The 16,912-nt window shown below is 47.3% G+C and overlaps 1 protein-coding gene across 1 annotated transcript in view; it reads left to right on the top strand.

Moving 5' to 3' along the window:
• The window catches only part of LOC113825718 (salivary peroxidase/catechol oxidase), a 155,777-nt gene that overhangs the window by 920 nt on the left and 137,945 nt on the right, over positions 1-16,912 (top strand). The window contains exon 2 of the mRNA XM_070118541.1: positions 1-127. This exon is cut by the window's left edge and continues 84 nt beyond it. Within this exon, the coding sequence (XP_069974642.1) occupies positions 1-127 (127 nt within the window). The remainder of the gene's footprint in view (positions 128-16,912) is intronic.

Here is a 16,912-nt window from a genome sequence, read left to right as displayed (position 1 = left end):
ACTCCGCACGGAAGTCAGCATCTTCGGATTCCCCCTCCGTCAAGTGGTGGTCATCCCGGAGATCCATCAAACCCTCATCCACTTAACGCTCATCCATCGAATCAACGTCCGCGACCATATTATACAGGCGAGTGTGTAGTAGATAGCATGTATTTAGTATTTGTGGAGTGATTGAGTGTGGGTGCGAGTCCCCACTGTTATGACTGGGTGATGTAGGTGATGGGGAGTTCTACGTCGGAGTCAGAAGGTTTTCAGTCGGCAAAGGACTGGGTAGTCGCATGTTGCTGTTGCTCTACTGTGGTGTTACTGGAGGATCTTTATTTTTATTTTATTTTTTCTTGGGGGGGGGGGTTGCTCACAGAGCCCCCCCCCACAATTGGATTTCAAAACTAAAAACATATTTGATAAAGGTAATTCTGTACAGTATGGATGCAATTCCCAGAGACCAAGTCCCTGACTCCATGTAAAAAAATTTAATCATTCTAAGTTGCTGTGACTGGGTGTGTCCTTTCGGCCCTGCCCAAGGGGAGGGTTGATGGGGGGAGGGGAGGGGGCTCAGCACCTTACCTACCCCCGTGAATACTTTTTTACCTCGGTGTTCCAGGTAAGATAGAGCTCAAACTCGGAAGCACAGAAAACGTAACATAGAAAATGCATATATAGAAATGGTTTTGCAGAAAATGAGACATAGAAAACGATTTCATAGAAAATATAGACATAAACCTTAGACTTAGTCTCTGCGCATCAAATATGAGGCCTCTGCAGCTTAAACTGTTCTGTCCCCATCTATTTCTTCTGCTCTATAAGATCGCAGTGTCCTTTTCCCTCTATCTACGCACGATGGTGTCTTTAACTTCGACAAATACCTCAAAAGTAAACAAGCACAAAACGCACTGCGTAAGAACTCAAGTTTTCAACGATATACCCCCAACTGTGGTTATGCGAACCAAAATAGCAAAACATAACATATCCGAAAAGAAAGCGTAAAATCCCCTTCCCTTGGGTATTTTCCCCTTCCCTAAGTTATTTTTCAACCGGGGGGCAAACCCATGGACCCCCTTCCCTGGGGTATTCCCTACTGGGGAGCAAGCCCATGGACCCCCTTCCCTGGGGTATTCCCTACCGGGGACCCTCTTCCCCCAAAATATTTAGCTTACTTTAAAGAGACGAAGGGTATAACTCGGCAGCAGCAAGCAGGAAATGGTGCAGTTACTTATTTGCTTCGGGGTGTACTTTAAAGACACCCTTGTGGGATACCCAAACCAAATGCGCTTTCCGACGGACAAATTGTGGGACTGCGTTTCGTGTTGCTCCACTTCCTCTCGGTGTTATTGGTATGGGCCTGTTTTGGGATCAACACAATTATGGGAGTGATTAACTATGAGGCGACTGAAGCCCTCTTCGTTGAGACTGTTATAAGCTTTCCAACAGTCTGAAATTATGGTGGTCCTGGGTCGTAGTCAGGGTGTCTTAGTCCTTTATTCAATGGGACGAAAAAAAGGTCATTAGTTTCTCGGCAAAAGCCACCAAACACCCACTGGCTCTCTATCACTCGTCCTACATTGTATTTTCTCTTGTCGAATTTACTTTCGTCAATTTCGACCGTTTTTCCTGGGCCCCCATTCAATGCACTGTTTCTCATGCACTAAGAGATAGGCATTTCCCTACAAAAAGTTGTCCAATCGTTAATTGAATTCTCAATGATTTTTCATTCATTTCTAATTATTTCATATGAAAAAACTCTTCTTAGAAATAAATTGCAAAAGCGTAAATTTGTTTCCACGTCCAGTTTTTATTAGTCAAACCAGGTCTTTTCTTCGGTAGTCTATTCTACATTCATTGCCACAATTTGAACATTTCAGTGTTTTCAGTATGACACCATGATCACACGCACAATCCATTTTTTTCCAGTATTTGCCACAAGTTTCAGCACAAAAGGGTCATAATGTCAAGTGTACTCTCAAAAAGGGCGGTCGAATCAGTAAGGATAGGTTCATGACATTAACCGACGGATAATTTAAGATATCGTAAATTATCGTTTATCTTAAATATATATATATATATATATATATATATATATATATATATATATTGAATATTATGAATATCAAATACAAGAAATGTAATAATTGTATTATCAAATGTTTAAACTTGATACAAATTTACTGGGGATATGCAGCAACATTTATGAACTTTTCAGAAAGCTCAGTATTGTTTACATTCGAGACGGTTCGAGATAACGAGGTTTGTGGACTTTTTTTTTTTCTTTTCTTTTTTTTTTCTCTCTCGGAGAGGCAACTTTTGAATTTCATTTGAAGTACCTTTGAGTTCCCCACATTTTTATTAACTTCACCGATATGTATGAACACTAGACGATAATTTGTACTTTCATCGGTATATGTAGCATGGACGCCTTAATTAGTATTACCAAAAATATAATTACTTATAACACACCGTCAGTGTGGTGGGTACAAACGAGCTGTGGCGAGGAGGAACTGATGGAATCGCTTGTTCTCCGCCGGGCACAGCATCTGGAAAATGGCCTTGGCTAAGTACCTGGCGAGGTGATACTTCCTGCCGAAGCGGGGCACTTTTGCTTTGGCCTCCCTCCATTTATGCTCAATCGTATTTGTGTGAGCTTTCGTGTCGGAGTCAACAAAATTGTATGAATGACTCGCTTAAATGTTGTTAGCTCTTTCTCCAGACAGTTGTGTGCCTTCCAACAATCACTAATGACCGTTGTCCCTGGGTGGATACTCTCCTTAATGACGTTAAGTAAATAGTGTGTCACGAGTCTCTACGGTGAATAGGCTGCAGCAGTATGAAACTGTTGGTTTTGACTCCATTTCTTGTGCTCTATAAGATGGTGTCCATTTTCCTCTATATCTGCGCGTTGCTGTATGTAACCTATACTTTTTTCTTTCTCAATGAACTATTCCTTCGTTGTATAGCGATGTTATGCTGCTGTTTTTGCATTTAACATGTTGATAAGTGATGTATTTTGTACTCTCCAATGGTTAAACACCCGCTGGTAAATACTCTTCACCTCGGTATATAATGCGAGATGGAGCTGGGTCCATGCTGGAGCACCAACTTTAAAAAAGTCTATGGGCAGAAGAACCAGCTTTCAAATTCTGCCAGCAGTAAATAAACTTGCTTAACTTAACTGCCAGCTAAATTGTTAAATTTTATGAGACGGGGAAACTACCATTACCCAACATGGAACCCAGAGTCATCTACAATACATTCTATTTACAACTACCTAATGGCTTAATATACTTCTAGTCGCTGACCGTTTATACCTTAAATGGATAGGGGATAAAATTTAGGTGCTTCCAAAAAGAAATTGGTAGAAATGCTTGTTTGGCTTTTGGAAATGCATCATGAACATGACCCAGGCTAAAAATGCTTTCGGCGGCTAAACTGTGGTATGCCCCTTTGCGCATGCCAGCACTTCCGCTTGATTTTGTTTGTGAGAGCGCTGGTTATAGGGTTAATGATATTGAGGCAATGGTCTTCCTGTTGAATGTTAATAGCCCTCTTTTTTTAAGGCAGTTGTATCACTAAAGAATTTGATGGTTGTCGTCCCTGTGCACACACACACACACACACACACACACACACACACACACACACACACACACACACACACACACACACACACACACACACACATGCACATATCCGAGGTGTTCGATAGATGGCAACTGCTGATGGAGTTTAGGGCGGCTGACAGAGGAGCTGCGAGTTTCTTAGCCAGGCGGTGTGGAGCACTTCCGGTCCCGTTGGTGATGGTTCTCTCAGGGTTACCTTCCTTGTGGGTCTTGATGCTCCCACAAGTAGGTGGAGCATGGACTTTCCCTTCTCTGAACCTCTCAGGACCTTCCTTGCTGCTTTGTTGAATTCAAGGGGTCTTTCCTCCGCATTCCCTCTTTTGGCTTTTCTGTAAGTAGAAACATCAGAGAGCAGTATTTCCATTTTTGAGACATAATCAGCGTTGTCAATAATTACGACACCGCCACCCTTATCAGCCGGAGCAATGACGATAGATTCGTCTCTGCCAAGTTCCTGTAGGGCCCTGATGTACCTAGCAGGAATGGCAGGCTCACGACCTTTGGCGCTGGCGACTGCACAGGTCTCAACTCCCTGCAGGAATCCTCTTTCTAATGCAGAGATTTCTGCGGTAGTTGGACTCGATACAGTCAGCCATGCCTTTCCTAAGGGTACCGGTGTCGAATTTCAAACCTAAAGACAAGGCTTGCCTTTGAGTGAGAGAGGTTTGTGCGATAGCTTAATTATCAGATCATCACGCACCACTTTAGACCACCCACTGTTGGTACAAGCTTGCTCTAATAACCTCTTGTCTCACCGTCTGTGACTCCTCTTCTTTTCTAAGTTCGAGGACGAGTCTGTGGGGAAGGTGGACTCCCGGAAGAAGGCTCCTCAGCGTCTCCATCTCGTCGATACACTCACTAATCCCTTCCCTTAGGTAACACTTAGCACTTTCAGGAAAAGGGTGGGACTTGCCTTTGAGATGGGGGGGGGGGGGGTTGCGCTGCGAGGGAGAACTTGCTCCTTCACGCACTCCTTCAGGAACCTCGTGCGGTTTCTGATGCTTTGGAGCTTTTGTCGTGTGATGAATTCTCGTTCATCGCCATCGTCGTTGAAGAACACACGTGTGGAATTCATGGTGAACAGATTGCAACAGGAACAACGAAGGGAAGGGCAAGAAAACACACGAACATGGCGAAGGCCTTTTCACTATTGCTTCGTCAGGGCATATACTACAAGAGGTTTTACTTTGATGCAGCCACAGCTTTGAGTGTAGGCCTTCATTTCTATAGTGTGTGGCCTTTCATGCATCTATCAAGTAGGGCTAGAGATGACACGCCATTGAATATTACCCTCATACGATCTTCATACATCTTTTCTAGCCAGAGATAGTTTTTTCAGTGTCACGTGAGGGCATGGGTTCATAATCGTTGTCAGGGTTCACTTTGTAGGGGGTGGTCAGGTCGGTCAGATTAACAGTGAAACACTGGAGGAAACATATGGGAGGAATATATTGAAAGGCACTATGCACACTATACACAGCACATGGAGGAGGCAGGAGAACAGCAGGCACGGGAGAAGTGGAGCAGGCGAGGTCACAGGAGCACTGTAGTCTTTCCAGGAGAACTAACGAATTTTGAGAATCGCGCCTTTTCTGCGAATCGGTGTATATGTGCGACACCCTCGTCCCTCAAGTTGAAGTGACCAAGCAGCTCCTCCATCGCGTCCCCGGCAGGCGGCAGGTCCTCCGTCGCGTCCCCGGCAGGCGGCAGGTCCTCCGTCGCGTCCCCGGCAGGCGGCAGGTCCTCCGTCGCGTCCCCGGCAGGCGGCAGGTCCTCCGTCGCGTCCCCGGCAGGCGGGTGGTCCTCCGTCGCGTCCCCGGCAGGCGGGTGGTCCTCCGTCGCGTCCCCGGCAGGCGGGTGGTCCTCCGTCGCGTCCCCGGCAGGCGGGTGGTCCTCCGTCGCGTCCCCGGCAGGCGGGTGGTCCTCCGGCGCGTCCCCGGCAGGCGGGTGGTCCTCCGGCGCGTCCCCGGCAGGCGGGTGGTCCTCCGGCGCGTCCCCGGCAGGCGGGTGGTCCTCCGGCGCGTCCCCGGCAGGCGGGTGGTCCTCCGGCGCGTCCCCGGCAGGCGGGTGGTCCTCCGGCGCGTCCCCGGCAGGCGGGTGGTCCTCCGGCGCGTCCCCGGCAGGCGGGTGGTCCTCCGGCGCGTCCCCGGCAGGCGGGTGGTCCTCCGGCGCGTCCCCGGCAGGCGGGTGGTCCTCCGGCGCGTCCCCGGCAGGCGGGTGGTCCTCCGGCGCGTCCCCGGCAGGCGGGTGGTCCTCCGGCGCGTCCCCGGCAGGCGGGTGGTCCTCCGGCGCGTCCCCGGCAGGCGGGTGGTCCTCCGGCGCGTCCCCGGCAGGCGGGTGGTCCTCCGGCGCGTCCCCGGCAGGCGGGTGGTCCTCCGGCGCGTCCCCGGCAGGCGGGTGGTCCTCCGGCGCGTCCCCGGCAGGCGGGTGGTCCTCCGGCGCGTCCCCGGCAGGCGGGTGGTCCTCCGGCGCGTCCCCGGCAGGCGGGTGGTCCTCCGGCGCGTCCCCGGCAGGCGGGTGCTTCTCCGGCGCGTCCCCGGCAGGCGGGTGCTTCTCCGGCGCGTCCCCGGCAGGCGGGTGCTTCTCCGGCGCGTCCCCGGCAGGCGGGTGCTTCTCCGGCGCGTCCCCGGCAGGCGGGTGCTTCTCCGGCGCGTCCCCGGCAGGCGGGTGCTTCTCCGGCGCGTCCCCGGCAGGCGGGTGCTTCTCCGGCGCGTCCCCGGCAGGCGGGTGCTTCTCCGGCGCGTCCTCAGCAGCTCCAGCCACCAGCTCCTCCGGCCTTCCTGAGGTTTAGCAGGAGACCTTTTGGGTACTTATGGTGCATATAAGAATTAATTACATATGAAACCTCAGTCTCAAGAAACTCAGGGCTGCAGATCCTCAGTGCCCGGAGAAAGAAGCCAATTACAAGCCCAGATTTTGTTTTACTGCTGTGGGCGGAGTAATAATGGATATAATCGTCTTTATTCGTTGGCTTTCTATATACAGAGAAACGTAGGCCGTCGTCATCCCGATGGGTCAGTGTGTCCAGGAAAGGTAACTTCTGATCCACTTCCTCCTCCACGGTGAACTGGATTTTCTCATGGACGGAGTTCAGCTGTGTCAGCATACAGTGTAAACACGACCTTCTGGGGACGATGACGAGGACATCATCTACGTAACGGAGACACGTCGAATGCCTGCCGATTATATCCTTGTAGTAAATTGTTCATTGTGTGTGTATAATCAGTCTTGTCCATAACAATACCCCCACCTTTGTTAGCCTGGGTGATGACGATGGTCTCGTCGTCGCGGAGGCCCTTCTAATGTCTCCATGAAAAGGCAGGCTAGGACGGTGCTCAGAGGGGAGCCCATGGCAAGACCACTGATTTGCTGGTACTCTTCTCCTGCGAACTCGAAGAACCCGAAGTCCACACACAACTTCACGAGGCTTATGAAGTGGTGCTTAGGCAGCGGAAGTTCATCTGCCATAGGACCTGTTACCCTCGACTGCCCGGATTGCTCCATCTGTGGGTACATTCGTAAAAAGGGATTTAACATCAAAACTAGCCATCATCTTATTTGTATATACAAAATTTGAAGACGTCTGATGAGGTCCCCAGAGTTCTTGAGAGGTGGGAATCACTGACTCCCATGGCGGCGGAGAGGGGTTTCGCCAAACACTTCGTCAGGCGATGGGGAGCGCTGCCAATGCCAGAAGTGATGGGCCTCATCGGTACACCTGGCTTGTGCACCTTCGAGAGACCTCTCATGGACGGGTTGCAGGGGGCCTCCTCCAGCAGGTGAAGCAAGCCTTTTCCCTCAGTCGACCGCAGGAGTAAATCCCTCGCCGCCTTCTTGAATCTGGCAGCTTCCATCATCCCATCGCCCTTCGTCCCTTTCCTGTAAACAGAAGCATCGGAAAGTAAATTGTTCATTTTGTGTGTATAATCAGTCTTGTCCATAACAACAATACCCCCTTTGTCACGATGGTCTCGTCGTCGCGGAGGCCCTTCAACGCGGTGACATATCTGCGAGGGAACGCCGGGGGGCGCGAAGACGAATCGGTCACACAGCAAGCAGTAATTCCTTGGATGAACCCTTTGTCGATATCAGTATCGGTCCAGCGGTGGTTCGAGACTACATAGTCAATCAAGTCTTTGCTGTCCTTCCCGGTGCTGAACTTGAGTCCAAGGGAGAGTTTCCTTTTCTGTGCGGGTAAGACGTCTGGAGGACATGTTTCTAAGAAGATCACTTCGTCCAGCTTTCGACCATCTACTCATGCTACATATGCGGTGTAATTTCTCCTTATGTTTGGCTCGTTGAACTTGATCTTCCTGTTGTAGTTGGAGGACCAAAGTTTTATTTTTTTTTTATGCTAAAATTTACAAAAAAAAAAAAAAAAAAAAAAAAAATTAAGGGCTGTCCCAAAAGTTGACATCAACCGCCTGGGATATTTCATCCACAGGCGGCAGATTCTCCATGTTTTGAGTCAGGCCCTTGTTCCAAAAAGACAAGGAAAGCTTCCTAGGCTTAATCCTCTTCAACGGAGGAGGACGCGAGGACCTAGGTGTTTGCTGTGATGGCCCATACATTGATGAGGGTATGTTTACACTCCCCGACAAAACCCCTGCCTGTGATGTTGCAGGGGACGTCTCGCTGCCCCACTTGATGGTTGACGCTAGAGGAGACCCCTGGCTGTATTGGGGCATTGGTGATGCCCTCGGACCGACAAACGACCCAACCCCCGGGCGGACCGACGATCGGACGAACGGTGAGCCATGCCGTGCTGGGCTCTCTTCACGAGAACGCTTCCTCGGTGGTGATGGTGGCTGGCTTATCTCAACGTTCTTGACGGGGCTTGGAGGACGCACGGGTTTCGGGGGTGAGGGGAGCGAGTTCCCAGGTTTCACCTGCGCACCTGGTTCGTCCACGACAATCGGAGGCGAGGTGACCGGGTTCCCAGATATCACCTGCACACCCGACTCGTCGCCAGCAAAGATGAAACAGACCCCCTTGGTCTGATTCAGAGCTGCAACATAAAGAAAGGAACATTAGAACCTCAAAAGCTAATACTTGTTATAAATAAAAGACAATGTATACCCTGAAAGAGTTTAGTTATAATATCAGAACGTGTTCAGAATATATTCTCAGTTAACAAACTAATAGCTGATATGAATATCAGAGATCGCACGTCTTAAACAATAGCTTAATCTTAATGGTGAAACAGCTAATATCATGTCCCAAATATACTCACCGTTAACCGTTGCCGATAACTTTTCCTCCCGCGTTGTTATAAACACTACGGGAAGCTTACTCTCCTTAATAGCTGAAGAGAGAGAAACGCACAAATAATATAGGTGTTTATTACGGCATATACAAATATCGCAGGCAATAGAGACAAACATCAAGACTACAACGCAGAAATTACCTACCTTTATAATAATACAAAGATAAACATCAAGACTACAACACAGAAATTACTTACCCTTGTCAAAACAAGCAACAACGGTGGAATTCATGGCGGTGGTGAGGGTCTATCTTGCTCTGAGAAAAAGCAGAGTATGGATATTGTTCGATTCAGCCGGCTGGGTTTTATACACCCCAAACGCATCTATTCCTGATTCCCTCTCAACAGGAAAAACTTGTAAAAAATCGAGACGAGGGGGAAAAACGGGAGGGAAATTACCGCGAGAAAGATCTGGTAATTATCGCGCTTTCACCCGCAATACAGTTTTGGGCAATCTTCTTTTCTAAGACTGCGATCGCAGAATAGTCTTTCACACCTCGGCATCTTAAAATGTCTATATAAAAACTTGATTACCTTTTTATCGTTATTTAAATTCTTTCTTCGAAAAATCCTTGCACAATATTTGACTGTTTTCAACCCCGTGTAAATAGATATTGAACCTGACCAAACGGTTACCCATATTAATTAGAAAGTTGTATAGCTCCCAGGCAGGTTCTCAGCCTGCTAATAGTTATGTCATTGTGTACAGCAGAAGATGGTGAAAAGATTGTGATTGATTATTTTATCCGAGCGAGGAATTTCTTGGGTTGCCTTTTCCCAACGTGTAATTATATGAGGTCATTTACACACACCCCCCTCCCCTTGAGTAGAAAGTTGGTTGTTTCCCAGGTGAGCAGATCGCTGTCAGTACAAGGTCATTATCCACCTGTAGTGGCGGTCATGAACACGTTACAGTATTTATAACATGTGCATTATTACATAACACCTGCTCTCATTCCACATGTAATTACCAGATGTTGTTATTTAGGTCACGTAATTACATAACCTTTTTACATCATTAACCTAATTATGTAAGTGACCTAATTATGCTACTTCCTGGTGACCTACTTATGTAACCTGTTGACCTATATGAGGGTTTAAGTCCTTTCATATCTACTTACATCGCCGAAGGTTTTATAAGACCCGAGACGCGTTGTTTCCCCACGTGGTGTGACAGCCAATCACGCGCAAGATAATGCTTGAGATCCGGTGAATGTGGGCAAAATGCACACAGTGCCCAAGATGAACTTAATCGTCTATTGCTTTTTAAAGAATACTAGGATGTAGAAGGTATTTAGACCCCCTCGAGCATCTGCAGGATAGGGCACGTGTCGTCCAGTAATGGTTTCAAGATTTATCCTGCTTTCCTCATCTGATAACCACTCTTCTAGTTTAGTTTGCCTCTTCTGCCCAGCAATGTATGGCTGTTCTACTCTTCTCCTCGAGACAGTATGATGACTTTTTCAATATGTGCGACATTGCCAGTAGTGCGGGTAATTCATGCTAATGGTTTTTACCCTTGAAATGGTTACTACTCTGTTAGGAGCTAAGGGGATGAGTCTTGAAGAATGGGCTTCTAATCTTTTTGAGAAATGAAGCACTGCACACCATGCTAGCATATCCTAGTTTTTTTTTAGAGGGTTCATTAAACAGTCCAAATACATCGAGTCGTTAAAACACAACTGTTATGCTTTATTGGTGGTTTTCCTGCTTGCAATATTTTAAATAAAATTTCACTTTGGGAGAATTCATACACTTCATGTACTTGTTCCACCTCCACCCTTAAGTCAATTAGAAGCTGCAGATGTTTAAACAAAATGAAGTCCTTTTGCGGAAGATGTGAAGGAACCAGCTTTTGATTTTTACCAGTAAACGTATGTTCTGTGATGCCAGTTGTTTGTTGTATGGGGATATGTCCTGATTCTTGTTCATGTAATGAATGATATAGGGAAACTCGTCTGTCTTCCTTGCAACTTTAGGTGGAACTTACATAAGCCACTACCCAGTGTCCGATGTCACCACTTTCGTCGTGGTTGCAATGAAGTAGGTCTTATCACAGGATGGTAATTTCCGAATATTACTATACAGTTCCTCAAACATTAATGTAGTGTACAAGCTGTTGAAATCAAGGTAGAGTATATAGGTCGTGATGCGGATTAACAAGGGAGTTAGTTACTTGCTACCGTAAGATCGTGAACATGTTCGCCCCTCTGTCACAGTGCTTAATTTTGCACACTCCCCATTCCTCTCATTCCCACCGCCCTCCAGACTGGTGCCTGTTTTACCAAAATACTGCTTATCACATGAGGCACATGGAACAGCATAGGTGCCCACCTTCGAGGTAGAGGGAGGGCAGTTGTGAACCAGGTTGAAATGGAGTGTGTTCACCTGGCGGGAGGAGTGTGTAGTTTAGAGACTGGCAGGTGAGGGGTCTCGTTAGGAGGGGAGTCACTGTAGAGGGTAAGCCGCGCCCTGGATAACGCGACGTCGAGAACATGGTGAGGGTAGCCCAGTTTGGATAATGAACGACGAAGGAAATCGATCTCTGCATCCTAGTACTGGAGGTCACAGATGTGGAGGCCGTGAAGGAAAAGCAAGGTGGCAACCCCTCTCTTCACATGCAGTTGATGGTACGAGAAGTGTATGCACACTGTGCAAAGCGAGGATGTCATCAAGTGGGACCTTGGTGAACAGGGAGTCGACATCCAAGCTCAGTATGGACGCCGCCGAGACACCACGGGCACGGGAGATAAGTTCTGAGAGTGGCGAAGATGAGCTAGAGAGAAGGTGCCAAGGAGGGGAGTGAAAGCAGAGTATGCACCACAGATCCCCGGGAGATGATGATGGGGCGTAGAGACGGCTGGCTTATGGGTTTTGGGAAGACCATAGAAATGAGGGAGGCGAGGGTTGACGACCTTGAACCTCTGGTAAAGGTCTGCCTCCGGGAAACAGCCTGATAGCTCTTTTAGACGATGGTGGAAGGTAGCAGCAATGCGTTCCCGGGGGTCGCTGGTCAGGGAGGCATAGGTGGAGGCATCATCCAACAGGTCCTAGGCCTTCTGCAGGTAGTAGGCACGGTCGAGGACCATCACTAAGTTGCCTTTGTCAGAAGGCAAAATGGTGACATCCTCCCTGAGCAGGCTGTGAACGGCCTGTCAGTAATGCCTGGGAATTGGAAGGGTTTGGGTGAAGGAGGGACTCGAGGGCCGGGAGGAAGGCCCCTCTAAGGATGGAGACATCAGGCAAGGAGTTCCTATGCATGGAGATGAAACAGTCGAAGGAAGGAATAATGTTAATGGAGGTAAGACCGAAGCTAAAGAGTTGTTTGTGAGGAGTCAAGGATAGGGAGGAAAGGTTGGTAACAGTGTCGGTGCGGGAGAAGCAGGACCAGGGAGTACAGGAGGTGAGGTTGAAGAGTTTCTGGATGAGAGCGCGGACATGGGTGGTGATGAACCGGGAAGAATCGTGGGCCACGTCTGCTTTGAGCTGGAAAACATGGCCGGGGAGCCTTTCCTTCAGGAGGTCAGAACGCACCCTCGAGCGATAGTAGGCATGCTCTACATCCCTCCTACCAGTGCGGATCCGTTCAAGGAGGGAACGAGCATAATCCGGAAAGGGAGGTCCTTCATGTGAGTGCTTCAGGAGATTGCAGATCGAGGAAGGGAGCACTTGCCCCTCAAGGCAGTCTGAGAGGAAACGTTGATTCTACCGTCGGCTCTGGCGATGGCAGAAGCCTCAAAAGCACGAAAGGCAGGAACCAAGTCGGGGAAGGAGTCGAACAGGAGATTTCTTTTTAATCGTAGGGTCCATGATGAATGGGAAAAAACTCTACCGTGTTCATGCTGTGGTAGAAAAACCCACAATGCACAAACTAGACTTGTTGAAGAAAGTGACAATTTCGGAATCCTAGATTCCATCTTCTGGTCTGAGGAGGAGAGGGAGAGGAAGCAGTGTAAGAGGGAGAAGAAGCACTCGGGAATACGGGGCAGGTGATGACAGGAAACGGAAACGAAGGGAGGTCGAGGACGATTCTGAAACTGTTGCTTCACTTTCTTTTCTACCATGTCTAATATGTCTTGACCTACATTGCCTCAAAACCTCTCAATAATAATGTCATCCTCTGCAGTCAGGGACAGACATTAATTTATCAAACATTTACAGCTTGTTCATCGTCAAAAAACCTCGTTTATAAGCAGAGAATTCAATGGAAAGGATTATAAAAATCGTTGTACTCATTGTCATTATTTGTATTCGCATACCAGAAAAATATCAATAATACATTCTTTTAAAATAATGTAACATGCACATGCACACTAACCATACTATGGAGACCCCCAAAAGGATAGATCTATCGCCTGTGATAGATGGTCTTCCGTCAGACATATTTTGAGGTCATGAACTACCCTCCTATCCTGCTATGGACATACCTGATGTGTCATAACAGGAAGTAACCTAATGACTTCCGGAATTATCATAATCGATTACAGGAAATCAGTAACCATGACTGATGAGGAATACGCACACCAAACAGGTGTCCCCCCCAACCACCCCCAAGTCCCCACCCCTTCATTCCCACCGCCCTCCAGGTCACGTGCCAAAATAAGTCATTACCGATGTGAGTCAGGTCAGCGAACGACCACATTAATAAAATCAATAACAGCATCTGTTCATCTTGTTTGAACATGCAGGACGGCCTACATTACCTTAAAACATCTCAATAATAAAGTCATCCCCTCAGCAGTCAGGTACAGACTAATTAATCAGATGTTCACAGTTTGTTCCCCACAATCGAAAGGCACCTCGTTTATAAGTATAGAGTTCAGCAGAAAGGAATATGAAATTCGATGTACTGTCTTTATTTTTATTAACATGCAAAGAAAAATACTAATACATTCTTAGAAATTAGTGTAACACACATTATTCTATGGGAACCCCCAGAAGGATAGATCTATGGCTTGCGATAGATTATCCTCATCAGGCATATTTTGTTTGACCCAAATTCAGAGTGGGCGATGTACAAGGGGATATAATTTGGATAGAATCGCCACTCGAAATTTCTACAAGTGGGCTTTCATCTGAAAGAGACGGCGGTACAGGAGGGGAACATCCTTCCGCAGCCACCCCAATCTCCTCTTCATCATCGCTTGAAATGTCCACAAGCGGAATAGCTTCGCTATTTCCCGCGGGATGGTATGCAGGCGAGGTGGCGCTCACGGCAGGCAAAACGACGCGAGAGCAGGGCTCGACCCTCGCAGGGGGTATGTAACAGGGTGACACACCTCGGTATAGAGGCAATGGTGGGTCTGTTCTCTCCTGGTTCCCCGAAAGTGCCATTTTGATGGCAGGCAGACGCGTGGGCTCAACCCCCACAGGCGGTATGTAACAGGGTGACACACCTCGGTATACGGGTAATGGTGGGTCTGTTCTCTCCTCTGGTTCCCTGAAAGTGCCATCTTGATGGCAGGCAGACCAGGGCACAACCTTCACAGGCGGTATGCAACAGGGTGACACACCGTGACACACGGGCATTGGTGGGTCTTTTCTCTCCTCTGGTTCCAAGAAAGTGCCAGCTCTCTCCGCTGCCATCCCGGAGGTGCTGGCTTCCACCGGAGAAAGTGACGATCTGAGCACCCTTCTTTTTCACGGGGATAATGCTGATTGCGACCGCACACTGTTTATGCAAAACAATAACGCAGGCATTGGCACCGTCCTCAAAAGCTGCAACAGAAAGTAACACATTAACACCGGGATTTACAATGGCAACACTATACTAATAAAAATGGATGTCTGATAAAGTTCAGGTTTTCAGAGACTCACCTTTGTAAAAGGTGAATTCGTTAATAGATCCATCTCAATGAAAAATTGCTATAGTACTTCCAACAGCAACCCCTTTAAATAAAAAAAACGAATTCCCCTTCATCTAAAAAACAAGTTCGCACAAAATATCGAAAATGTTGTCATAGTACAAGTCAAACACCGAGTTTTTATGTGAATAACTCAAATGTTTTACCTGGCAGCGAGGTATTCTTCATAAAGGTTGAGTTCGTCTTGGTATGCTTAAGAAAAACACTGTATCAACCTTCATAATCGAACGCCTTTTAAACGACAAGATCTGAGAACCAGTAGATCATCCCGCCAATCCCAGCGCCGAAAAAACACGGGGGGGGGGGGGGTGAAGGGGTGAGGTCTGGGCTTGATTATCTGCAAAACATTCGCTCGCATTCCTTTTTACTGAGTGATTCGTCACAAAACCACCTTTCACACCGAGGCATTTTGAAATTTCTATACAAAAATCTATTCGACCGGGAAGACGTATCGCTTACCCCGGCCACACAAGACGTTAATGGCGTCTTGTATCGATTCAGGATTGATGATATGAATAACGATGATAATTCCGCAATCCGTATCTCTATTATTGCGCACGGCGGCAAGGCGAGACCGTAGCTAAGCCAAAGAAAAAACATCTTTATTATAGGTTGAACAACAAAAATCGCTTGGCTTCACTCTTAACATATAACTGTCTAACGAGATCCCTCTGTTTTAGCAAAATAAAATGAGAGGTATTTAGTGAACTGTTGCGGCTGTGCTTCCCTTTCGTAAATTCATTTTGAACGAGGAGTACGAGAGAGATGTTTTCGTGGCGTCCCTTTGTAAAGATTTTGCTTACAATGTCATTATTAGCCGCTTCTATAAAGCAATCATCCAGTATATATTATATGCGGTCATTCGGTTTTGTCTTGTGATGGATGGGATCTATAGTGTCTTTGTTAACAACAAGTTTGTCACAGAGGTGTCCTTTTCTAACGGATGAGATTCACTCCCACATACAATTATACAATCAAACTATTTCTGAAAACGCACAACAATTTTTGTGGTGAGATGCGTCTTTCCCAAATTAGTGACAACTGCAAATATTATTCTTGTGGGGTGAGCAGAGAGACCCAGCAAGTTCTCCTTAAAACAGGAATATGGAGTACTGTGTGACATGTTGAAGGACACGAATAAAAATGACTTTTAGGCGACACCCGATTTTATTGACTACTATATACAAAAAAATGTGTACATGCAATAAGTATAACCATTTTAAATAATAGTCATTATCACTATTTTCATCTGCTTCCTCGATGAAGGGGTACCCAATTTGTGTTTTTCTGCGTTTTCGTGGTCTTGGATTACCAGATCATTGCCTCCTGATGATGATGATGTGTACAGTAGATGGAAAGTGGAGGTGGCGGAGATACACTCGTCTTCTCCATAGATGGTTTAATCTTTCCTCCCTTGTTGCTGCCATGGTCTCCTCCTCCTCCTCCTCCTCCTCCTCCTCCTCCTCCTCCTCCTCCTCCTCCTCCTCCTCCTCCTCCTCCTCCTCCTCCTCCTCCTCCTCCTCCTCCCTCCTCTCGCTCGCATGGGTTGACACATCGCACACGAATTCTCCCCACACTTCCTCCTCCCCCCCCTCTCCGCTGCTTCGGGAAGGTGTTTGATGTCCGGATGACTATCTGCTAGCGATTTGTATGCATTTACATACCAACGTTTATCATCGTATAATGGCAGCCCGCGCTTTTTCATTGGCGTGGTCATCATTTCACCTCCGACGTTGATAATGCTCACCTGTTTAAAGAAATGCACTTCTTTTTCATGAAGAATGCGACGGAAATTGTCGTGTTTTAGCTTCCTCTTCTCAGACCATCAAATTCCCTTTGCACCTGTGGATGCTTGATCGTTATTTAGGAGCAAGGAATAAATCTTGGGCTTTAGGCATATTGTCTCTTTTATTGGAATCTCCCGTTTCAGATTTTAATAATCCAAGGTTGCCCTTAACAGACTGGTTGTATAATGGATGGTCATGGCTAAAATTAGAAGTGTCTATCCACTCTTTCAAATGAGACGGACAATTCTTTATAAATGTCATCTGTCTCCACAGAGAGGATATAGCTGTTGGTGTCGGAGAAGCAGAGCTGCACCGATCTCCGTAATGAGCCTTTAAAACTTTATAATAAAAGTTATACAACTTCAATTTAGCCAGCTCCAA

The sequence above is a fragment of the Penaeus vannamei genome, chromosome 42 (assembly GCF_042767895.1).
Source record: "Penaeus vannamei isolate JL-2024 chromosome 42, ASM4276789v1, whole genome shotgun sequence".
Lineage (NCBI taxonomy): Eukaryota > Metazoa > Arthropoda > Malacostraca > Decapoda > Penaeidae > Penaeus > Penaeus vannamei.
This window is presented reverse-complemented; position numbering and strand designations above follow the sequence as displayed.